At 39.5% G+C, this 25264-nt stretch overlaps 1 protein-coding gene across 2 annotated transcripts in view; it reads right to left on the minus strand.

Annotated features, from left to right (window-relative positions):
- Window positions 1–282: 282 nt before the first annotated feature.
- The window catches only part of lamc1 (laminin, gamma 1), a 233683-nt gene continuing 208701 nt past the window's right edge, over window positions 283–25264 (minus strand). For both annotated transcript variants that reach the window (XM_067990470.1, XM_067990468.1), the window contains 13 exons: window positions 20286–20428; window positions 19991–20169; window positions 19199–19355; window positions 17541–17746; window positions 15955–16034; window positions 14268–14405; window positions 12540–12684; window positions 11995–12144; window positions 10441–10555; window positions 8996–9195; window positions 7949–8107; window positions 7677–7776; window positions 283–3025 (listed from right to left, as the gene is read on the minus strand). In XM_067990470.1, the coding sequence (XP_067846571.1) occupies window positions 2769–3025; window positions 7677–7776; window positions 7949–8107; window positions 8996–9195; window positions 10441–10555; window positions 11995–12144; window positions 12540–12684; window positions 14268–14405; window positions 15955–16034; window positions 17541–17746; window positions 19199–19355; window positions 19991–20169; window positions 20286–20428 (2029 nt within the window). In that variant the 3' untranslated portion in view covers window positions 283–2768. The remainder of the gene's footprint in view (window positions 3026–7676; window positions 7777–7948; window positions 8108–8995; window positions 9196–10440; window positions 10556–11994; window positions 12145–12539; window positions 12685–14267; window positions 14406–15954; window positions 16035–17540; window positions 17747–19198; window positions 19356–19990; window positions 20170–20285; window positions 20429–25264) is intronic.

The following is a 25264-nucleotide window of genomic DNA, read 5'->3' on the forward strand; positions in this document are numbered from 1 at the left end:
ATAGGAATTTACAATGGAGATATAAAATCAGCCTTGAGTGAGAGGCACCCTGTGATCCAACAGCTTACTGATAACCTACCGTCTTGGCTCACATGAAGAACAGACATGTGGATGAAGTGCCAGAAGGATTCTGGAGTCAATGGGTTAGTTAGCATCTTCAGGTGAGACAAGGTGAAAACCAAAAAAAAAAATCAAAATTATTGGTCAAAATTTCACATCAAAAGGATGCTAACATGTAGGATAGCATTTTAAGAAAACAAAAACACAATCACAGTCTGAACATATGATTCCTGTAATACCTCATTTTTATTTATTTAAATGGTACAATTTGATTTACAGGCAAAATGGTATTAAACAATAATCTGCCAGGCATTTTGGCCACTGCGTTGGGTCAAAGTAGGTCTTAAGAAAAGCAGTGTTCTCAAGTCACACCATTACAAAAAGAATGTGCAACACACACAAGACCTGGATAAAGATTACAAATATTGCGTCTTATAAATAAGAAATACTGTTTTATACATAAAATTGTATAAGTGTTGCACGTCTTTCCCAACAGTATGATGGCATTTTAAGGCAAAAGGCTAAAAACAAAGGCATAGGACAAGACAGTACGGATCTGGTTCTCACGGCAGAATATGCTAGGAGTTTGTTGCACTTTTTCCATACTATACGTCAATCATTCTGTGCATGTCTTTTCTACTGGTAGGACGTTAACCTCATACTTTTGATTAATTGACTTCCTTACATGATAAATACTAAGAACAGTATAACTGTTGTAAAAAGAAAAAAAAACTGCTGTATCTGCTAAGGACAGTGTCAGGAGAGGCTGTTAATAGTAAAACTTCAAAATAGAGATGTAGCTCCTTGCTTCAGGCACAATATTTGGGAAAGAGCGTGCAAACCTTTAGACCTGCCCAGTGCATATTAGATTAAGCCTGCACCCCTCTTATAGTAAAACTAATTCAGTGATAGTTTCAGGCACTAAATGTGCAATTATAGATGATTAAGTAATTAGCAATAATAATGTTCAGCAGTGATAGTAATTACACGCAATAAATTGGCTACAAAGTATTACAAACAAAAACGAAACAGGCAAACACTGATTAAATTTTACATCAAGTCAGTTTGCAGAGGCAAATCAATCTGGCTGGCATTGCACTGTCAGGATAAAGGGCAAAGGGCACACACAGCCTCTCTCTTCTCCCCCCCCCACCCCAACCCCTAAGGCATGCATTGGAAAAGTAACAGCTCAGACTGTCAAACTTCACTTCTCCCCAATTTCTAGAACAGACTTAATTTACGAATTTCTGTCCGGGCCAAATGCAGGAAACACTCCAGCTTAAAAAAATTTGTATAAAATGGAGTGTGTTTTAACATGGTTGAGCAGGGGAAGTTTAGGGGGGAGGGAGCATTTCCAATAGCCAAATTTGAATGTTTTAAAGGACATTTACACATCAGTAATAACCTTCAGATGATTGATCAGCAAATACATTTAAAAAGAGTGGCAGCTCTAAATAGAAAACAAAAACTAAGCTGTGTATACAAGCAAGCAAAATACCACAGAAATATGCAAGGTAATCAGAAGCAGGTCTAAAATATAGTTACTATTGATGACAGGATCTTGAGGGTGGGGAGGTGGGGTATAACTCACAGAGCCAATCCTGAAACATTTACGGAGTATATTTACACAAAAAAAGACTCAACATTTCCTCATACTATTCCATGATAAAAAACATTCACACAAAAATATAACATTTGAAATAATTAATAGCACCAGTGTATCAGGTAAATTTTTTTTTGCTACGCAATGTACAAAGTTGCATAGAGTGTCGCTGTAAAAAATAAGTTCTGCTTTTGACTTTAACATAGATGAAGCAGCAGTCTTGAGAACTGAAATGTAGTGTAGTCCACACAAAATGTACTGTGTGTAAGACATTTCTGTGGGCATTTCACTTCGTCGCAAAACAGCTGAAAATAAGGGGGAAGGAGGGAGCAGGGGAAATTAGTATTATATAATCAATTCCATCTTCTAATGAGAAGACCAGCTTTCACGGTAACTTACAACATTAACATGATGAATACTGCATATATTGTTCACAAAGTGACTTACTGCTATCCTACAGTGATGTGGTTTAACGCAGTTAGGAAGTGACATGGTAAAAAGTTAAATGTTAACATGTTAACGGTTCATAATCCTTCACAGCTAGTCTGGTCATTTAAAAGGGAAAAAAAGTACCCTACAATACAAAGCTATGTTAATACTCATGATGTGAATGCAATAAAGAACCAATGCCTCCATGCAGCAGGAGGAGAGACAAACCTACATTAATAACCTTTTTGTTTTGTTTTAAACACCATTATACTGATCAAGGCTGACCTTCTGCATTCTCACTGCAGCTGAAGGAGCCTTCGTGTCTGGCCATTGGAGAGACAGGCCTAATACCTCACATGTTTAATGGCGTGGAGTGACTTAAATCAGGTGCATGGAGTATGGCTTTCTCAGACAGATTGTCTCTCTAACACAGACTCGGTTCGTCCAGGATCACAGAAGCTTGCCATGTAGGTATGTCACTCGCACCCACCCCAATGTCCACAATCTTGTGCTTCATCCAAGCAGCTAGCTGCATTTGATGCCTGAGGAGTTTCATTTATGAGCCTTGGAACACTTAATGATGTTGTGTCAGACATTGAAAAAAATTTGGTAATAAGGCAATTTCTGTACAATGTCACTTTAGGTTTTGGGTAGGACATGGTGGCTGAGAAGGTGACTACGGGGTCTCCAGAGACTGGGTATTGTAACAGCCAGGAGGTAATGTTTGTTTGATGTCCTCTAGGTTTCTGATGTCCTTCAGGATATCTTGAATGTCTTGCTCATAGGTAATTATCGCATTAGCCTGCTCCTTTTCAGCCTTTTCTAGATCTGCCAACTTCCGTTCTAAATCACTATCCTTCATCTGATCCTTAGCGTTGTTGAGAGTTTTCTCAATTTCTTTTAGCCGGTTAACATCTACATTATCCAGCTGACCTGTAAAAACAAGCCCAACCAAAGTAATCAATATTCCAGTGTGACAAGGAAATACCTGACAAGTATGCAAACTTATCAAATTCATCAAACAGTATAGTTCACATACTACTGCAGAAGAAATGCAAATTCCAAATGTTGTGGTGAAAGGGAGGCTAGGCTGGTAAGTGAAAAGGCACAGTTCCTTCTTACAATGCAAAGCAAATGACCTTTATATCAAACAAATATAAATATAGGTTCTAAACCTGTACATTATCCTGCACCAGATACATAAATAATACTTCTCTTCCCTGGGCAGGGAACTGCATGTGTGCAGATTCAAATAAGTAATTCACCATTACATTGCGAATGAAAGGAAACAATAATGGATAAATCACAAAACCCAATCAATCATCTTTACAAACTACAACAGAGCTCCAACTGAGCAAAATTCTAGAATACTAATCTCTGACTTGATAACCACCAGAAAGTTTACCATTCCTATGGGTTATAAATCGCTCCCTAATCAATACAATGTATAATAGTCGTGCATGCCTGCCCTCAACTCAGGAGTTAACGTTGCTAATGGTTGGGGAGGGTGGTGCTTGTGGTTGCACCATCCAATGGATAGGGTATGAAGTATTTTTGTCCCTTTTTGGCTTGGTTCTATCACAATATATAAGCAGTTTAAAAACCAGCTGTAGTTAGAATCCGTGCCAGTAGCCTAATTTGAAACAAATGTTGCAATTACAAATGTTTACAAGCTGAGAGAGGAATTAAGCCATGTAATTCACATAAACATTACTGTGATCCGTTGAGTTATGCGTATGATTGACAGCTCTTCTTTGAAAAAAAAGTTATAAGTTATTTAGATCCCAGGAGCTCCAGCAATGGGTTAGGGGGAATTAAAGATGAATTGTTCAAATCAGAGAGAATCAGTTTGGAACCTTTAATAATTAGGTCAGACCAATGTAGCTCCTAAAGTGAGGAGAAATAAAAAATAACTGATATAAAAAATTAATTCCAAAGTATAGCAATTTAGTAGAGACTAAATTAGAGAATAATGTTTTATTTTCCTTTTGAGGAGCTAAGTAGTATAATTTATACTATAGATGCTACTGTTATTTATTCATTTGTGTATTTGTTAAATATATTCACTTGATAGTTAAAGTTTGAAACAAGATCTGATGTTATGATGATCTGCCAGGTTTCAGAGACAAGAGACAGATCCTGTGGAGGCAGAGGATAATTCAAGTAACTATAATAATTAACAAGATTTTTCTGCTAGTTATTCTGGAACACTACTGAAGGCTTACCTAGACATCAAGCCAAGTGCAGATGCCCCCTGAGCTTATAGGGAGTTGGGACTCACCTATGTGTAATTTAAAGTATGGAAATTGAAAAATCTACAGCGAGGGTAGGAAAGACTGTTTACAGACTCACACAAACCCAATATAGACATTTGTACTGGACCAGTTAATCCATTCCTCCCCACCAAATTTTACTGAGAGGTATTTGCTGAAGGGTTTGGCTATTTTTCCCTGCAAAATCTGTCTGGGGGAAAATAATAAGCTTATATAAATGAATGTCATTTACAAAATGGCATTTTGTTACACAGAATTACATAGGATTCACAGCACAGAAGCAGGCCAATTGGCCCAAGCCGATGTTTATACTCCACACGAGCTTCCTCCCTCCCTACTTCAGCTAACCCTATCAGCGTCTTCCTCTTTTCCTTCCTCCCTCCCTCGTGTTTATCTAGCTTCCCCTTAAATGCATCTATGCTAGTCGCCTCAACTACTCCTTGTGGTAGGTAGCAAGTTCCACATTCTTACCACTCTCTGGGTAGAGAAGTTGCTCTTGAATTCCCGACTGAATTTATTAGTGACTACCTCATATTTATGGCCCCGAGTTCTGGTCTCCCCCGCAAGGGGAAATATCTTCTCTACATCGACCCTATCAAACCCTTTCATAATCTTAAAGACCTCTATCAGGTCACCCCCCAGTCTTCCCTTTTCTAGAGAAAAGTGCCCCAGCCTGCTCAATCTCTCCTGATAGATATAACCTCTTAATTCTGGTATCATCCTAGGTAATCTTTTTTGCACCTTCTCCAGTGCCTCTATATTCTTTTTGTAATATGGAGACCAGAACTGTTCACAGTTCTCCAAGTGTGGTCTAACCAAGGTTCTATACAAGTTTAACATAACTTCTCTGCTTTTCAATTCTATCCCTCTAGAAATGAACCCCAGTGCTTTGTTTGCTTTTTACATGGACTTATTAACCTGCGTCGCCACTACTTTGTGATTTGTGTATCTGTACCCCCAGATCCCTCTGCTCCTCTACCCCATTTAGACTCTTGTTATCCAAGCAGTATGTGGCCCCCATATTCTTCCTACCAAAATGTAATACCTGACACTTATCAATATTGAGATTCATTTGCCAATTACACGGCCATTCTGCAAGCTTATTAATGTCTTCCTGTATTTTGTGCAGTCCTCTTCGGTATTAACTATACCCTCCAATTTGGTGTCGTCTGCAAATTTTTAAATTCTACTTCCGATTCCCGAGTCCAAATCATTTATGTAAATAGTGAACAGCGGTCCCAGCATCGATCCCTGTGGAACAACACTTCCCACATATTGCCAGTTTGTGTAACAACTTTAACCCCTAGTCTGTTTTTTGTTTTGCAGCCAGCTTACTATCCATTCTGCTACTTGTCCCCTGACTCCATATGCTTTGACCTTCGTCATGAGTCTACTATACTGTACCTTTTGAAAATCCAAATATATTACATCTACTACATTACCCTTGTCTACTACTCTGTTACTTCTTCAAAGTACAAGTCTACATATTAGAATCCTTGAATCCGCCTTCATTGAAAGATCAATAATGTTAAAATGGAATTGAATCAAAAGAAATCCAATTTAAATAAATGGAACACCTCTACTAATGTTTTAATTGGACAGAACATCTTCCCATGTTTTCCTCAGAGAGCCTTGAAGGAAGATAGGTTACACTTCCCATTCCAGATTAAACCAAGTAGAATAACAGTAGAAAGCATGCAAGTGGGGGAAGCTTTATGTTAAAATCAGAAAGGCCAAGGCTTCCATTTGTCTGTCTATTGTTCTCTTGCAAAGACATTAGAAGTAACTGTCTCTTTCACAGAAAGGGTGGGAAAAAAAATGAAACCTTTTACTACATTACCAAAATGCTTTCTCAATATTAAACTGCTGACTTGTTTGACTTAAAAGAAGCATTTCAGATTTTAAGACTAGGTTTCTAGCTGAAGACATCTCCTTGGCTAACAGTTAGGATATTGTGATAAAGCAGGTACAACATCTGCTGCGGCACAAACTTTTGCAATGCAATGCATATACAATTTTCAACACCAGATGTGGGGAGTACAAAACTAGAGGTCATAAATATAAAATAGTCGCTAATAAATCCAATAGGGAATTCAGGAGAAACTTCTTTACCCAAAGAGTGGTAAAAATGTGGAACGAGGTACCACAAGGAGTAGTTGAGGCAAATAGCATAGATGCATTTAAGGGGAAGCTAGATAAGCACGAGGAAGGAATAGAATAGGGTTAGATGTAATAGGGGAAGTGGAGGCTCTTGTGGAGCACAAACACCAGCATTGACCATTTGGGTCGAATAGCCTATTTCTGTGCTGTAGTTTCGATGTAAGATGCAATGTGATCATTTCTCTGCACGCACTTTTACAAACCAATGTTTCGGAAAATACTTCTGACGACATTCATCATCGGGTCCAAATCCTTGTCCAAGATAAAAATTCATGCACATCAATCTCCCATAGTATCAGGAGGCTAATTTTAAGAAACAGAAATTTTCACATCATGCACCATACAGTTACTTTAAAGGGGGACCGACCTCATTTATATTAAAAAAAAAAGGATTTTCAGGTACGTTGGCAAATTATCCCAGGAGTTTTATGAACATTGTGCTCCTTTAATAGGCTATCACAAGCTGCCACCTAGAAAATTTAAACCTGACCTACTGCCGTCATTGGCACAAGTGGAGATAAACCTCTAATGCTGCATTTACTACTTCCTAAATCATTTCTCCAGTGACAGCTCCCAGTCTTTCTACTGTAGAAGTCACCCTATTTATATTGCCTGGCGGTTCCTACAGCAGCCAGATAAACGTGTAATCAATTACATGTGCACGCTTGTTTCAACGTCATGATCAATCTTTTTTTGTTCAATGCCGCAACCTCCCCAATGGCTCAATGATAATAAAATTGCTTTGCTGGCCTGTACAGAGGCAGGTGGTAGTGAGTCAGTCCCTGCTGGTGGGTATGGGTTCTTGGCAGTCTCTGCCAGTAAGCTGCTTATGTTGCTAGAGACAGTACAGGTCAAAACCAGCTATTTTACTTTTGTGCAGTGCCTGTGACCACTTTGTTTACACTTGCCGCTTGATGCCAACTACAGAGGTGCCATTGGTGGAAAAATCACAAACATATGTGCTATAGGGTTGAGAAACTTTCAGAAGGATCATAGAACAAAATGAGTGAAGTAATCTGGGGAACCACCAAAAGAGAAAGGCTAGGGCAAACCTTAACCAGAAACTCAAATTAGGCCATATAATGCTAAAAGGGACCAGAAGTTTGTTACTTCATTTGATCAACATAAGTTAGGCTTCCAGTAATACCTACCCAGTTCTCCCAACAGCTTATTGATGGTATTCAGCACCCCCTGCACAGCTTTTTTGGCCTTTCTTGCCTGCTCATCAGCCTCTTTTGCAGCTTGCGAAGCCTAAAAGGAACATTTTAAGAACATGCTTTGAATTTCAAAAATAAGTATATGTATTTCTGATCGGATGCAACAGAAGAACTGGTAAGCCAAAAATAATACTGACAGATCTTTATGATGTAGGTTATGTGCCACTGAATTTTAAGAGTTAATTCAGAAACTTGAAGACGCTCACCATATCCGCCATCATCATGTCTTGGTCTGCTTCATCCTTTTTCACTGCAAGTTCATCCTCTGCTTTCTTCAGTCGCTCCATCATGTCACTCACTTCTTCCTCCAAGTCCATGGCGTCATTAAAGGTGTCATCCGCGTCCTGTTTTGTCTTAGCAGCACTCTATAAAGAAAAGCATTGGCCAAGGATTTAATCAACAGCTACAAGCCTAAAATGTTTTGGTTATTTAAAGGGCAGTGCCACTTAAGTAAAATGCTTTCCAAGAACCTACTAGAGAGAGATGAGCACAATATGAAAATGGCCTGATCATGCCTGGACCTACTGTGTTTTTTTAAATATTGAAACCATGCCATAACTTGTTGTAATAGACAACATGGAAGCTCTGAATTGGAATATTCATACAGTTTGTTCCAGGAAATACACTTGTCCAGAAACCCCTTGATACAGCATCAAAAATCTTAAAACTTCACATACAAGACCTTGTATAGTACCATATCATATAGAAGAAATTAACTTTAACCAATTACATTGCTTTTTATTTTAATTGCTTGAATTCTAATACTGATCTGACCTAAAACATACTATTTTGAATCAGCCACTGGATATTTCACGTTACAAAGATTACACTGCCCATCTCCATTTTATTATTACACAATTATCGGACAGCATGTGTGCTACATATAAATGAACAGCTATCATCCTCAGAGATACTAAGGCTGGTGCAATGAGTGAAACTACCCAGTATATTGAAACTGTGGCCATTATCATTAAGTTAATTTAAATGTGCAGCTTCAATTTTGATCCCCATCAGATGCAGTGTTAATGGAAATATGCAGCACAAATTTTCTTGCAAATGTACAGAATTCTGAGAGTTTTTTTTGAAATTTCAATGTATCAAGAGGGCTAATCCAGTAGAACTCTCTATGGATGCGTATGGTTCTGAGTTGATCTTCCAGAATTCAAGTTTGCAAAGGCAGTGTAATTAAATTGCGTCGCAATTTAATAGGAATCTTAATTGCAACTATCGACACAAAATGAACATCTTTTTACCTCCTGTAAGGTATTTGCGATTTGCTCTGCATCCTCAGCTTTTTTTTTGGCTTCAGAAGCATCCATTCTTGCATTCCCCAACGCATCCTCAGCCTGTTTCGTCTTTGCATTGGCATCATCGATAGTTTTCCTAATGTGAGGTATTTTTTTCAAAGCTTCTTCTGCTGCTGTCTTGTTGTCATTCACTCTCTTGTCAAAATCTGCACAAAACAAAATCATTTTGGCTACGAATACTTGGACATGATTAAGAGCACCTGCTATTCCCTTGGTTAATATTTATTCATTTGCTTCTTCTTAATCACTGGCAAGATTAGTTGCATCTTTTCTTTACTCTTCAAAGCAATGTGGAATAGAAATGCAAGTCTATTCCATTTCAGAGGATGGGATCAGTCACCTTGCCGGTGGGGGGGGGGGGGGGGTGTGGAGATGAGAGGGGAAAGAGAGACAAAGGGGAGAAAGGGGTAACAAGCATCTGCTAAGGTTATTGCAACTGGATCCAAAATATCTAGGATTTGTGACAATCTGAATTGAAAAATCAAGTGCAAGGTGTTTGGAATTGCACTATTGCTGTTTACTATCAATATACATTTGTAACATTTTCTCCAAGTTGTACAAGTGACAGAATGAAACTGCCCTTTTACATGATAAGCTTTAAAGTAAGACACCTAACCAGAGTATGAAAAGAAAAAAAAATAGCACCTTTCATGTCATCAGGATGCCCCAACGCACTCCACACTCAATGAAGTACTTTTGAAGTTCAGTCACTATTTTGCAGGCAAACCGATGGCAGCCAATTTGTACACAGGAAGATCCCACAGCATATGCAACGATCAGTTAATCTGTTCTGATAGTGCTGGTTGAGGGATAAATGTTGGGGAGGGCAGAGGAATTCCCTGCTCCTCTTCAAATTGTGACATGGGATCTTTTATGTCCACCAGAAGAGGCAGACAAGACATTGGTTTAATGTCTCACCCAAAAGATGGCACCTCCAACAATGCAGCACGCCCTCAGTGCTGCACCGAAGCATCAGCCGAGATTATGTACTCAAATCCTAGAGTGGGGCTTTTATTCCAATTTCCCATTGAGATACATTAGGGAAGGAAAGTAATCAGCATAAATCCTGTGAATAATCTAAGAGGTAATAATATACATCAGTTTTAGAAACTCAATCGTATTGACCTAGAATGCTGTGCTGTTGCTAAAGAAACTGGATCCCCCAAAGAAACTAGAGTCTCCAATACCAATTGTTCTGTGTACAAATATTCTCTATTCTCTTTCCAACATCTTCTAAAGATGGCACACGTCAGAATTTAACAGCAGAATACTAATACTGGCAGTTAAACAGAAGAGCTGGCTAGATCTTGGATCGACCATTCTCTAGTCAACGGCCTTTTTGTTGGGTGTATCTCCATACTTTACTACACTAGAAAGATCAGTTTACAGACCTTGCAGGTTTTTGAGAATATCCTGAGCCTCCTGCAGTGTAGCCTTTCCTTTCTTGGCAGCATCTTCAGCCAAGGCTTTAGCAGCATCTGCACGGGCTAGCAATTGGTCAGCAGTCTTTAAAACAGAAAAAAGGTCAGAATGAACGTTTTCTCAGTCATCTATGGATTCAAGACAAAAATCACTGAGCAACTTGTAAGTTTATTTTGTTGCTGTAACCTCAGGTCCTACCATCATTGTCCATTTGGGTTATCTTATCCAAATCTACTATATCCAATCATTTTATAATTTCCAACATCTCAGTCATAGTCCCATTAAGCATAAATTTCTCCAAAGTGAATTAGCTCTTACTCTCTAAGCCTATCCAAGTAACAGACATCTAAATTTAGGCATCCTTGTTGCCCTCCTCTGCACCCTCTCAAACTTCAAATGTCTACCATTGGATGTGGGGACTAAAACTGGGTACAGACCCCATACGTGGATGAACCAAACCCTATATAACCTAAGAGTGGAATTAGTTTTACAATTTATTTACCTAGCAGAACCCCATTTGGTTTCCCCATAGCTGGCTTACATTGCTTGTGAACCTTTAGTAACCGACGGTGACTACCACATGTCCCTTTCCTGCTCTGTTAATTCAATGGGTATTCATGCATTGGGTATACATGACTTAAGTTCTCTGGCCCTTCGTGCATAAGACAGAGCTGTCCATACTGAACAACATTTGCCATTTATTAGACAGCTCACTTTATCTGAAAATTAACCAAAGTCTTCTTATTACCAACCCTTGCACACATTTTTCTATTACCTACAATTTGATGCCCTAAAGAGTATTAAAAATATTATGAACAGAAAAAGGACACAGAAAAGAGCTCTAGGAAACTTCACTCATCACCATGTCCCAATTGTAACCTGTGTTGTTTATGCAATTTCATTCAATTTCCAATCCAGTCTATTATTTCCCCCAATACACTGGCATCTAATTTTTTCTATTAGATATCTCAGCTCAACTATCAAGACTTTCCTGCAAAATCAATACCAGTACTTCCTCAAAAAACAAAAATTACTGATACATGACCTGTACTTCCTAAAGCCATGTGGTGCTCTGTGTTTGTTTATAGTACCTTGTATAGTGCTCTTAGTTGATAGGCCCACTCCTCTTTAAAGGAAACAGGCAAGAATTTACTACCATTCTATCTTTGATATATGGGCCTTTGGTGACATATGGTCTTTAAAATGCAAAGTGTCATATTTGCATCAGCGCTCGCCTATCATTCCACTTCACAGGCCCTGCATACCCTACCCGAGGCCAATCTCCACAAATCTTCTTTCTCGCTCTCTCTCTCCCTCTTCTCCCAACCCTATACTTCACCACATGCTAACAACTGGTAAAAGAAAACTGAAAAAATATAATTTGTTGGAGAGAACTATGGAGGTGGAAATGAACATTCTATATATTTTAATAAGGGGGATTTTGAAGATAATAAGCAAAGTACACAGACGTTAAGTTATGTTTTCAATCTTATACAGCATCACATCTGGAGCCTGGGTTTTACCTGCTGTTCGGTTTTTCCTTTTTCCAAAAGGGTCTTCACTTCAGTTTCCTTTGCTTTCAAGTCGTCCCGCATATCATTATAATCCTTCAGCTTTCTGTCAATCACACCATCCAGATCTGCTGCATCCGTTACTATCTTTTTTGCTTCATTCTAACAGACAGGATGTTCCACATTTCAATTTCAGTTTACACAGAAATTTATGTTCTCCTGACACCACTCTCCCACAAAGAGGAGCCTTTGTGTAACACTAATCAGCTACTATGAGTTACAGAATTACAAACTGGGGTTATTTACCCTCTAGTTTCTTCCTCTTCATGTGACAGTGTGCTTATCCCAGTTTGACACTTCCTTCCCATGAGCATCTAAAAGACCGGGGATGCCCTTAGTCAATGCAATTTGCAGGACACAAACCCTGCCATTTCATGGTGGGCCACCATCTGGAAATCTTAATTTACACATTTCAAAGTACTGCTCAGCCCCATTTACAACCCACAAAAGACAATGTTTAATAAAAGGTATTGTAGATGGTGCAGAAATCTACATACCTCTAAGGCCTTTGTGTCCACAACAGGCAAGCTTGTCAGATTGGCATAGATCTGCAAGGCTTTGCTACCGGCGTCTGTTGCCTCATTGTGTACTTTGGTAGCTTGTTTTTCCAGCTCCCTGGACATATTTTTAGCTGCATCATACCTAGTTGCAAGTTGTAGATCAGTTAAAACATATGTAACCATATGCAAAACTATTACTATCTCACACTAGACATTGATATACAATGACACAACATAAATGCTTTTGGGCTCCCTTATTAATAAACAATCTGTACAGAAACACACCATCTATAAACAGTTCTTGCTGGAACACACTCACTATGAAGGGTTATACAATGTACAGAAAGTAAAGGTTGCTTTGTAAAATGGAATAGAAACCATTTCAACATCTGTATTGGTCATCGATTTACAATGTCCGTCAATATCACTTCCCCCCCAGCTACATTTTATCCTATAGCCAAAAAGGCAGAATTTCTGCCTTTTCCGTTATGTAACCAAAAATGCTTGGCAGTTCACCAAAAGGTCAAGTGTGAAACCAGTCCTGGCAGTTTTTTCCTCCTTTGTGCCACCCCAACCCCAGTTCTCTCAAGACGTGGGGAAAATCAACAAACAAACTAGCAAGAAATGTATTGAACATGCAATAAAAATAAAATACTGTTTTTAAGACCACCTAGTCTTCCAAGAAAAGGTGTTCCCTCTTTGGAGAGACACTACAAGAGGCAACCCAGGAAATAAGCGTAGAAAAATTAACACAATGTACGGTGTTCAAACAGTTCACGGATTCTAACAGAAGTACGCTTTCAGTGGCCGCACTGGTCTCTGGACTGGAACCATCAACTGAGTCCGTTTCTGTTGGGTGCATTTTCTAACATGCTAATCCTATGCAGTGACTACAGAAAACAGCCTTGTACGAAGATTATTATTTCAGTAGTTCCAATCCTTTTAGGGGCCTCTCCATCCTTGGCAGTTAGCACGAACTTATGAGTCAATTGCTTCTCTCTGTTCAGAGAGATTTCCAACAATTTCACTGGCAAATTTCCACCCACAGTTTCTCAACATTTAGGGTGAAATAATTGTTAGCAACCAGCTGGTAGGTTTGTAGGGAGTTGATTCCAATGTCTGGGTCGTGCACACACTCCAGTGTGAAGCTTCTCCCAACACAACAACCTCTGAGATTTTAAGGTGGAACTGGCTCTTTGGGAAACTGGCACTTTTGTCATTTACATCCAGAATCTCAACTTTAACACAATACAAAGAGAAATTATTTTTAATTATGGCCTCAAAGACATTACACAAGAAAGACTCAGTCCACAAGAAAGACTCAGTCCGCAAAGCGGTTTCCCATCAAATTTTTCCTTAACAAAAAAAATTATTTTGCCTAAATTTATGTCCAAATACTGCTTCTCAGGACTGGTAACAGGGATCAATAGGATCATTTACCTCATGTAGAAAGCATTAGGATAATTAAACTCAATTTTTAATGTGTTACAATTGACAAGAGTCTGGGGTTATAAATTATGTCCACCCTCATCCTCTCTTTTCCTAGTAAAAGTTGTTCTCCATCGTCACTTTCCTCGGCAGCAAGTGCTGTTCGATGTTTATCTCATTTCTCTTATTGTGAACTGGCATAGGTTCTTGATCCATTAGTACCATATACATTCGAATCCAAGGTTATTTTTTCCTCCCCACAGTCCAGGTGTAGATCATTTAATATCACCCACTTACTTTCTGTTTAAGTCATCAATTGTGTTTGTGATTTCACTTTCTTCTGCTAATGTTTTGTGCAGTAGTTCGTAGGCTTTGGTGGAGGTGTCATTGGCATTCTTGGCAATCTGCTCAATCTCATCTGCTTCATTCTTGTGCCTGCAGGAATTGAAGGATATTTACATTAGTGAAGTTTGTTCTGCTTTAAGCGCTCAAAGAAAGTTCACTTTGCATATTTGCATTGGCTCTCTACTCAGATTTCCCCACCTGTCTATCTTCAAAGTCATTTTTTGTGAGGATGTGTCTTGTTAGAAGCACCATTTGGAGCTGCAAAATGCACCATTACCTTGGTCACAAAACAGTGTTTTTAAATTTGAAAAAAATAATTCCCTGTTCAGTACTTTAAACTGACAGATGTTTACACAATAGAGTTTCTTTTCAACAATTCCTTTCTTCTCCAATAGGGATTCTCAAGTTCTTTTCCATATTACAGGTGCCAACTTCAATAGTCACAACGCCGCTTCAATGAGAGATTCACGGCGTCTCTAATTTCCAGCATTGGCTTGGGGCATTTTCTGTGTGCTACATGAACTGCTGTCTCAAAAACTGTTAGGTTTTAGCATCCATTCTTCAATTTACATGCATGCACCAGGTCTACCGGCTGAGTGTCTATTTGACTTTGGTTGACTAGCACCAGTGAAAGACTTGGTGGTGTCTTGTGTAATTCAGACTGCAAAAATCTTGCGCTAGTATTTTTTAAAAATGAATATTCTGCAGATTGAAAAAGCTTGTCCACTTAGGACTTGCACATACACAATTCAGAAACTTGCTCACACCAATGAAACAAATTCCAAACAGCAGCAGAAAATTCATCTTTTGCACAATTTTTCGGTAGGTAAGTAAACTCCTGGCACCCGTTTTACACACGTACTGATGCCTTGCAAGCACATTCCATAGTGCTGCATGAGACAAACAGGAAAGCTAATTACAAAGTTCCAAATTTATACTCAAAATCATTAGGCAACATGAATTACTAATTTACTCATCAATTTTCAGCCAGGGTGTTAGCAAATTAGCAATTAAAAGTTAACTGGTTAGCAAACAATAAGGTCTTACTAGTCGAAACACTATCAGAACATTGGGGGGGGGGGGGAAACAGAGAAGAGAAAGGGATTTCTTCTTAAAAATCTTCCTTGTAAAGAATGTGCTTATGGTTTTGCTACACATAGCACACAGAGGAAATCTTCCCCCTTGGTCTACAAATTGGATTTTATGATAATACAATTTAAAAGTCAGCAGAAACATTGTATAATATTCCATTAAAAATACTAGAGGAAAATCGTGTGCCCAGAGTTAGGTGACAGAAAGCAGCACTGGCTAAACAGGCATTTTCCCCAATTATTTAGCAAGCCACCTCAGGAGCTGTATGGAATAGCTACTGAATAAAGACTCCTCTAACGAGTCCAAAGCTTACCCATATCCTCACAAAAACACTTCCCTTAGTGTAACAATTCTATCTCAACCATCCGCATCCCCTCTGATAAAGACTGCCTATTTCGAAGGCAGTTTTGAGTCATGGGCCTGCCCTTTAAGACTTTTGGTGAGAGAACACAGGCAAACATCAATCCCATCAGTTTGGTTGGCTGGAAATCCAGGCTCCAGGTGAAAAAATACGACATTCCCCAGTAACCATGAATGAAAATCTGACCTTTCTGCAAGGTTGCGAGCTTCTTCTGCCAGAAGTGTCATGTTATTTGGGTCAGCGCTGGAATCTGGTGTTGATATTGACTGTAGGGAAGTAAAAAGGATCAATTTCCCATCCAGGAGTATTCTCTACACATTTTATGAAATACAATAGAGCCACTTTCTCACAGAAAGGAGAAAATTCCTCATCCTCCCTGGGCCACTTCCAAACACTGTCAAACAGATGATTTCCAAGTAGTGTTGACAAGATATCTGGAGCGAGGCATTCATCAGGCATGTGCTGTTCCGTAGCTTAATTCTGCAGGAAATACACTAACTGGAGTGTCCAATCTCTGGTCCCCCACAGACAGAATGCTAAAGACAGTAAGTGCTCACTTCCAGCAATCTCATGTGCAAATTAACCAGTGCTGCACAGCTGATTGGTCAGAAGTTACTCGTCTGTTAACGGTTCCCTACACACTACTCCGCGGTTTCAGTAACCCTGTTGGCTTCACATTAAGCTGCTGTCTAACTGCCAGCTGTGAAATTGACAACAGTGGAATCTATACAGGGAACCAACTGATCCTTTGCCAACTCCTGTAGGTGGCCAGGTGCAGTTTAATAATCTACACAAAGTAAGTACCTTTCTTAACAGATCATGAAAGTATTTAGGACGATTCAGGGGGACACCACCCTTATTTGGAAAGTTGAGAGTTAGTACATAAAACTTACATTAGTTCCCATAGCTCATTAAGACCATCAAACTCAGAATCCCCCAACCCATTTTGGGAGTGGGGGAAAGAGATAAAAGAACAAGGCAATGGGTATACAACATTTATTTTTTTAGCTACAACCTCTTGGCACAGAACAGGGAGATCAAGAAGGGCAAAAATCATGTTTAAGGGGGAGCCTCGACCAAAACAGAGCTCCCAAAGAGTTTATCCAGTGAGTAGCTGATACATTCAGACCAGATAGGTCCTCTATTCATCCTCTGGAATGGAAATGCAAAGCATTACTGACAAGAATAATTCATCAGGATATTGGAAAGGCATAACTCATGAGCTCAAAGGGCAAGTGAGCATCATGAGTCCATGTACTTCCCATATCAAACGGCTCCCAGATCAGTACGATTCTATTTCTGCTGCATGTTTGTGGGCTACAGTAATAAAATTAATCCTCATTCTTCATAACAGGCAGAACACCATATGACCCAGGATCACATCTGGGTTTGAAAATAATCAACTGAAATAGTCCATCTGAGATCACCTATATAACTGAATCTTTCACTATATAAAAAATTATTGAAGTACTGGACATCTTTAACTGGTCAATAGTACATTATAGAATCTCCTTGCTATAATTCAGCTGGAAACAAAAAAGGAGCTAAGAAAAAATTAAAATACAGCGTTAAAGCTCTTATTTTCCAAAGGGAATGCCTTCTTTGACCCTCTTAATATGAAACATTTGGGAGTCAAAATAAAATTTCAAACCACAGTTTATAAAATGTTTAACTCTGGATATTGTTGCAACGCAAGAATTGACCATTAGTTTATTTATAAACTTGCACTTTGTCTGAATGTTATTCAAAGCGGTTTGCACAGAAACACCTACCACATTGCCCAAGGTTTCCTTGGCCTTTTCAAGCTCTCTCCGTGCATTTGAGATCACTTTCTCCGCATCTTGGATACGATTATTGGATCGTTCAGCCAAGTCTTCAGTGTTATCTACTGTATCCTTTATATTTTGCAGACGTCCCCACTGAGTGGACAGCGTGTTATTAATTTCAGCCAAACGGTCCATAAGACTTTTGTCTACGTCTGTTAAAAAGAAGTTACATGAAGTCACAAGTCCATATTAGGGAAGATTTCATAATGGGTATGTATTTTCACATAGATGCATGAGCAGATTTATTATTGGCTAGTGGGCAAATAGGATAGAATATTGCACCATACACTCTATGAGGTGCATAAGGCCAGTTAATGTGAGGTAATCCAATCTGAGGTAATCCACAAATCGCCCACAGCAGACCAAAGAGAATGCACGAGTGATATTCTCGCATACAACTGCAGTACACTTCACTGATGCCCTGCCTTTTTGGGGAAAGTAAAATACCAATTAAGTCGCAATGTAAGTTTGAGTGACAACCTTGAAGAAGTTAGCCAACGAGTAGCTCTGCTACTTTAGGTCCATCTGAAGTTTCTGCAGTCAAATAGAACATTTTTGTTGTTGAACAATTTCAGCTTTCCCCACGCCCACCTGTGTACCGACGGGCAGCCATGAGCTGCCCAATTTACACAAGGCCGGCAGCCACTTCCCATTCATTTCAAGGCCCTGCGGTTGAAACCGCCACGAGCGGGCAGGAAACTAACTGACTCCTGCGGTGGAAACCCGCCGAGAATTAGAATCGACCCTCAAAACTTTTCTGTGGCCTGCCCAAGCTGTATATCCTTATAAGGTTGGTTTTCCTTGCTCACTTTACTGTTATCCTTCTATATTCCATGCATACTGTGCAATATATGGCTCTTGGAAACCAAATTCTACTGAAATGGCTCATCAGGGAATAAATTTTTAAAAAATCAAAGCAGTAAAAATGGGATTAATGGCATCACAATAAAATAAATCAAGATCTCTTTTTTAGGAAGCAGAAATCTTCCTCATATCGTGATTTATTTTCTTCCTGACCCTACTCCCTCGAATATTTTACTCTCTTCTTCCCTTCTCTGGTCAAGTCAATAACTCATGCTGCCGAATTGTTCTATGAGTGCCAGCAGCCCTTCAGTACTTTGCCAAAGTGACTCTCTCTGTTCACAAACGAAGAAATGTCAACAAGCTAATCAATCATCATGGGCATCAAGGTCAAGCCATATCCTATCCTTACCTGATGTTCAGACATGCATACTTTCAGCAGAGAGAAGAAGGAAAATAATACTGGACAGTGGTCTGTATATTGGTCATAGATTTTTGCTTGTGATACATTAATCCACCGAGTCATATTTATTTATAATGCAATAAATCCTATTTGCTATTCAGAAACTATTTTATCAGGACCAACTTTGCATTTAGGTGTTTACAAGAGTTCAGGGATGGTTAGATTCTTCACCATTAAATTACCTGAACAAAATGGGCATCTCAGTCTCTGACTAAATAGTACAACAGTGTGAAAGATCTCAGTTAAGGAAATTATAACAAAGGTCAAGAGCTAAAAAGCTATTTGGAACTTTTAATCCTTCTATTAGCATCAAGTCCAAGATGTCAGCTACAATGTATACCTTGCATGTTTTTAGCATCCCTCAGCAAGTCCATAATGGCTCTTTCAGTTTCCTTGAGTCGCTCTTCAAAGGCCTTGTCACTCACTATGTCCTGGCTCGTCCCAAGGTTTGCAATTAGATCTTCCAAGTCCTTAAGCTTCTGTCTATGTTCGTTTACCTGAATACATGACACAGAATAAGAGATATCCGGCAGGAAACCAATTAAGTCAATTGCAGCTCAAGCAATCTTATCTGCTAACATACAATTACTCAGCCAATCAAAACAAGATAAACTAGCATGTTCCCTAGAACTCGTTTTGGCAACTTCTGCCAAATATAGTACATCCTGGTGCAAAAAAGAAAGGCAATGCACGCGTGCCCTTGGCTTCAAGTTGTTATTTAAGATTGAATCACTGATTAAAAGTATTACATTTCTGAAAACAAGTTTTTTTTTAAGAAGTTCTTCATTTTACTCCTTTTCCTGGATTTACTGGTTGAAACAGGTGATTACTAACCTATGTATGCTCCTGTTATTAACTGAAATATTTATTAATGAAGCTCTTCAGTGATAATCTATAGTCAGTTGAGGGGTAAAAGGAAAGTCAAACATACACCCAAGCACCCCCCAGTCCGGACTGTTTACTCCAAATTCCCAGCTAGCTTTTCAAATAGAAGCTAATGATCTGGTAAGGGATCTGGAAAAGACGGCGACAACTTGAGGCAGCCTCTGGTGGTATGATATTCATGAGGTACTGGATCACAAAGTACTGTGTATAATAATATAGCTACCAACTGCAAAAATGAGATTCCAACCTTATCTTTTACCAGCCTGTAACAGGTAGGACACTCCTGGCAGCCAGGTCTCGTCCGATTGTAGAAATAGTTCTCTTCACACTGGTCACAGTGTGTACCCACAAACCCTTCCTTACAGTCACACTTGCCATCTTCCTTGCATTGTAGAGATCGAGAGCCTTCACGGTCACAGTCACAGGCTGCAGAAATAGAAACACCACTTATGCACTTGTTTTTTAATAAACTGATGATTATATAAATATATAATTTTTTTTAAAAAAAAAGTCTTCTAAAAAAAAAAATTTGTTTTGCTTACGTTTGCATCCATCCTGGCCAAATCCAAAGTGATCCGGTTCACACTCGTCACACTGCCGACCAACAACACCAGGTTGGCATTCACATTGTCCATTTTGGCTATCGCACTGGCCATTAACAGAACCAATGGGATTACAGTCACACCTGGGGGCAAACAATCAATGAATTCAAATCAAAGAACCCCTTCATGTTGTACTGTGAAGAATAATGTTAAAGACTGGGCCACAAGATCACCAGCTATCCCCAGGTTCCAACAGATACTATAGAAGGGTTGGGGACAGTTTATGCAAATGTTATAGTAAACACGTTATAGCAGAAGCAATTACATCTGTCAAATATTTTTCATATTTCTTGGAGTTAATGGCACACTTAAGACCAGACAGCACTGTGAAGGGAGGAGGAGAAACATATTTTGTAGTGATGTTAGACCCACTCTGTAAGCTGATCACTATAACTAACATTTAAAATTAATACTTGTATCCATGTGGTACAAGCAGAATACATAATGAAGAGCTGTAGAATAGGATGTATCTCACATGAACCATTAAACATAACTCACCAGTGAAAATCAGAAAAAAGTTACCAGCTCAACTGGATGGTGGACTATAAACCAAATATTGGTTTACAGTGACCAAGTCAAAAACCATTTTCAGGATTTTTAAACTGGTGTTTTAGGAATTATATACTGAGTCCTACTATTACTCCTCCTCTGAAATGAGTGTACAACGTTTAATATTGCAGAGCATAAACAATTTATTTTCATGTACAGTAATGGTTTATGGAATTGACCATTGTCTGTTTTGAAAAGCAGCCATTTTACATGACTTTTTAAAAGACTAAGCTATGTCAATTATGTGTTAACGGCCTCAGCAGAAAACCTACAATTAAACAGCATCACTTCTTACTACAGTGAAGAAAATCACTTTTCTATCTCAATATTCCTGAACCCACATAGTTATGGTATATATATATATATAGGCCTAAGAGGGGGTGCTGCACAGATTCACCAGAATGAAACCAGGGCTAAAATGGTTAAATTTTGAGAACAGGTTGCATAGAGAAGGCTTGTATTCCCTTGAGTATAGAAGATTAAGGGGTGATCTCTGGTGGGAGAGTCCAGAACAAAGGGCCATAACCTTAAAATTAGAGCTTGGATATCCAGGATGATGTCAGGAAGCACTTCTTCACACAAAAGGTAGTGGAAACCTGAAACTCTCTCCCACCCCCCCCAAAAAAAGCTGTTGAGGCTAGGTCAATTGAAAATTTTAAAACTGAGATTGATAGGTTTTTGTTAGGCAAGGGTATTAAGGCTTACGGAATCAAGGCCAGTAAGATACAGATCAGCCATGATCCAACTGAATGGCAGAACAGGCTCGAGGGGCTGAATGGCCTACTCCTGTTCCCATGGTCCAATCAGACCTTTAGCCTGTGTATCAGCTTGCCAAACACCTATTTTATAGTTTCTTCATACAGCGTACCAGTAAGATTGGCACAGTGAGTAAACTGCTGTAATCACACATTTGTTCTTCAGAATTTACAGCTGTTCCAAATCAGTGCATCAAATTGCAGTCAATTTACTGAGTTATAACAAAAAAAATCCTGTCTCCCATGCTGAATGTTAGCCTCTTTCCAATTCCTGCAGCACAGTTATCACCAAGCCAAGAATTCAAGCAGGACAACAAAACTCAAGCTTTTATGAAGGAATGTTGTTTGGGGGGAACTTTACATTCAACCTGGGAATGATAAATCTTGACAGTGGCTGCTCAAAGTAGAAAATTGTTCTGTCCCCTCACATTCGCTTTGAAAAACAAGAAAGTAGGTTGCTTCTTCCTTGTATTAACTGCATTCCCTTGTCCACTTTGTTGCCTTCCCCTCATATTCTCAACCATTCTTTCCTGTAGTTTGTACAGGTTGCCATCTTTCCAGTTACATCAAAACTACAGCACAGAAACAGGCCATTCGGCCCAACTGGTCTATGCCTGCATTTATGCTCCACACGTGCCTCCTCCCTACTTCATTTAACCCTATCAGGATACCCTTCTATTCCTTTCTCCCTCATGTGCTTATCGAGCTTCCCCTTAAATGCATCTATGTTATTTGCCTCAACTACTCCTTGTGGTAGCACATTCCAAATTCTTACCACTCTTTGGGAAAAGAAGTTTCTCCTGAATTCTCGATTGGATTTATTAGCAACTATTTTATATTTTTGACCTCTAGTTTTGGACTCCCCCTGGTGTTGCCAGTCGCAAGTTTGTTCAAGATTATTCGGTTCACAACATTACTGAACTATTTATTAATTTTGCACTCCTTAGGATTTGCATGGATAGAAGGGGACAAAGCAACAACAAATCAAGAGAAATGGGCAGCAGCAGTCAGTGACAGGTCAAGAGACTTCAGTAACTTTCAGGTGGTTGTTAGTTTTCACAGGAAACCAGTGACCCTCAATGTAATTCATATCCTGCAATTCCCTTCATGTGTTCTCCAACTACACATATGAGCAAGGCTCAAATATTTCTCCCCCCACCGACCCCCCAACCCCATAAACAGAGACAGAGAAAACCAACTTCACTACTGTTCCAAAAGGGTCCATTTTGTGAAGTATCTGTCCGTGCTACAATTTCATCCCAGTGTGTATTTGGCAACACAAAAAAAATTAAAAACAATTTATTTTTGCAGAACAGTTAGATGAGAGCTAATGTCTAAAAAGTCCAACACAGGAATTTACACTCAACTTCATTTTACAGAAAGATTTCACCCTCTTCTGGAATCAAGGCAGCAAGTCCCTTCCACTCCATCCTTGTGGTCAAGAGTGGCTTATTCTCTTGATTTCTCAGTGAAATGAATTAACCACTGACTGCAGGAGATTCTGGAGTGGGAGGATGAACAGCCAGTAGTTGTGGTCCATATTGGTACCAACGACATAGGTAAAAAAAGGGATGAGGTCCTGCAAGGTGAATTTAAGGAGTTAGGAGATAAATTAAAAAGCAGGACTTCAAAGGTAGTGATCTCAGGATTACTACCAGTGCCACGTGCTAGTGAGTATAGGAACAGGAGAATAGACAGGATGAATGAGTGGCTGCAGGGATTGTGTAGGAGGGAGGGATTCAGATTCCTGGGACATTGGGACCTGTACAAGCGTGACGGGTTACACCCGAGGAGGACCGGGACCAATGTCCTCGCGGGGGTGTTTGCAAGTGCTGTTGGGGAAGGTTTAAACTAGAGTGGCAGGGGGATGGGAACCTGAGCGGGGAGTCAGAAGGGAATAAAGTTGAGAGCAGCAAGAGAGGGGAAGACCCAGGGGAAATCTACAATACAAATAGTACAAACAGTTGTTCAAGAACAAGTGAAAGGGAAAAGCGTAGTGCAGCGGAAAGAAAGTGTACTTTAGGCACGACAGATAAAATAAAAACTAGAAGGCGTAAGGCGATTAACCCAGCATCAAAGCTGTGGCAGGGGGTTGGGAACCTGAGCAGGGAGACAGAGGAAAGCGTGTCAGGAAGGGACAGAAGGTATGGAGTAAAAGGTAAAGTGTTAAAAAAGGAAAAAGCAGGAACTAAGTGTCACAAAACATATTTGAAAGTTCTTTATCTGAATGCACGTAGCATTCATAACAAAATGGACGAGTTAATGGCACAAATAACTACGTATGGGTATGATCTTGTGGCCATTACAGAAACATGGCTGCAGGGTGACAACGACTGGGAATTAAATATGCCAGAGTATTTAACAATCAGGAAGGACAGGCAGGAAGGAAGGGGAGGTGGGGTGGCTATGTTAATAAAGGAAGGAATCACTGACACTGAGAAATCATATTGGGAAAAAGGATCAGGATAATGAAACAGTTTGGGTAGAGATAAGGAATAATAAGGGGAAAAAAAACACTAGTGGGCGTAGTATATAGGCCTCCTAATAGTTGCAACTCTGCTGGAAGAAGTATTAATCAGGAAATAGTCGGGGCATGTAATAAGGGAACAGCTATAATTATGGGGGATTTTAACCATCATATTAACTGGACAAATCAAATTTGGCAGGGCAGCCTTGAGGAAGAGTTTACTGAGGGTATTAGGGATGGATTTCTTGAGCAGTATGTAACTGATCCTACAAGGAGGCAAGCAACCTTGGACCTGGTCCTGTGTAATGAGCCAGGATTAATTAATAATGTCCTAGTTAAGGATCCACTTGGAATGAGTGACGATAACATGGTTACATTCCATATCCAATTAGAGGGTGAGAAGGTTGGTTCTCAAACAAGCGTACTGAGCTTGAATAAAGGAGACGATGATAGTATGAGAGCGGAATTGATTAAAGTGGACTGGGAAAATAGATTAATGGGTAAGACGGTACATGAGCAGTGGTGTTCATTTAAGGAGTTATTTTACAACTTTCAAAAAATATATATTCCACTGAGGAAAAAAGGGTGTAAAAGAAATGACAGCCATCCGTGGCTAAGTAAAGAAATTAAGGATCGTATCCGACTAAAAACAAGGACGTATAAGGTAGCCAAACTTACTGGGAGGATAGAAGATTGGGAAGTCTTCAAAAGATAGCAAAAAGTAACTACAGGATTGATTAAGAAAGGGAAGATAGAAAATGAAAATAAATTAGCAAAAAATATATAAAAACAGATAGCAAGAGTTTCTATAGTTATATAAAAAGAAAAAGGGTGGCTAAGGCAAACGTAGGTCCCCAAGAGGATTTTTTTTTATATTCGTTCCTGGGATGTGGGCGTCGCTGGCGAGGCCAGCATTTATTGCCCATCCCTAATTGCCCTTGAGAAGGTGGTGGTGAGCCGCCTTCTTGAACCGCTGCAGTCCGTGTGGTGACAGTTCTCCCACAGTGCTGTTAGGAAGGGAGTTCCAGGATTTTGATCCAGCGACGATGAAGGAACGGCGATATATTTCCAAGTCGGAATGGTGTGTGACTTGGAGGGGAACGTGCAGGTGGTGTTGTTCCCATGTGCCTGCTGCTCTTGTCCTTCTA

This window comes from Heptranchias perlo, chromosome 9 (genome assembly GCF_035084215.1).
Source record: "Heptranchias perlo isolate sHepPer1 chromosome 9, sHepPer1.hap1, whole genome shotgun sequence".
NCBI lineage: Eukaryota > Metazoa > Chordata > Chondrichthyes > Hexanchiformes > Hexanchidae > Heptranchias > Heptranchias perlo.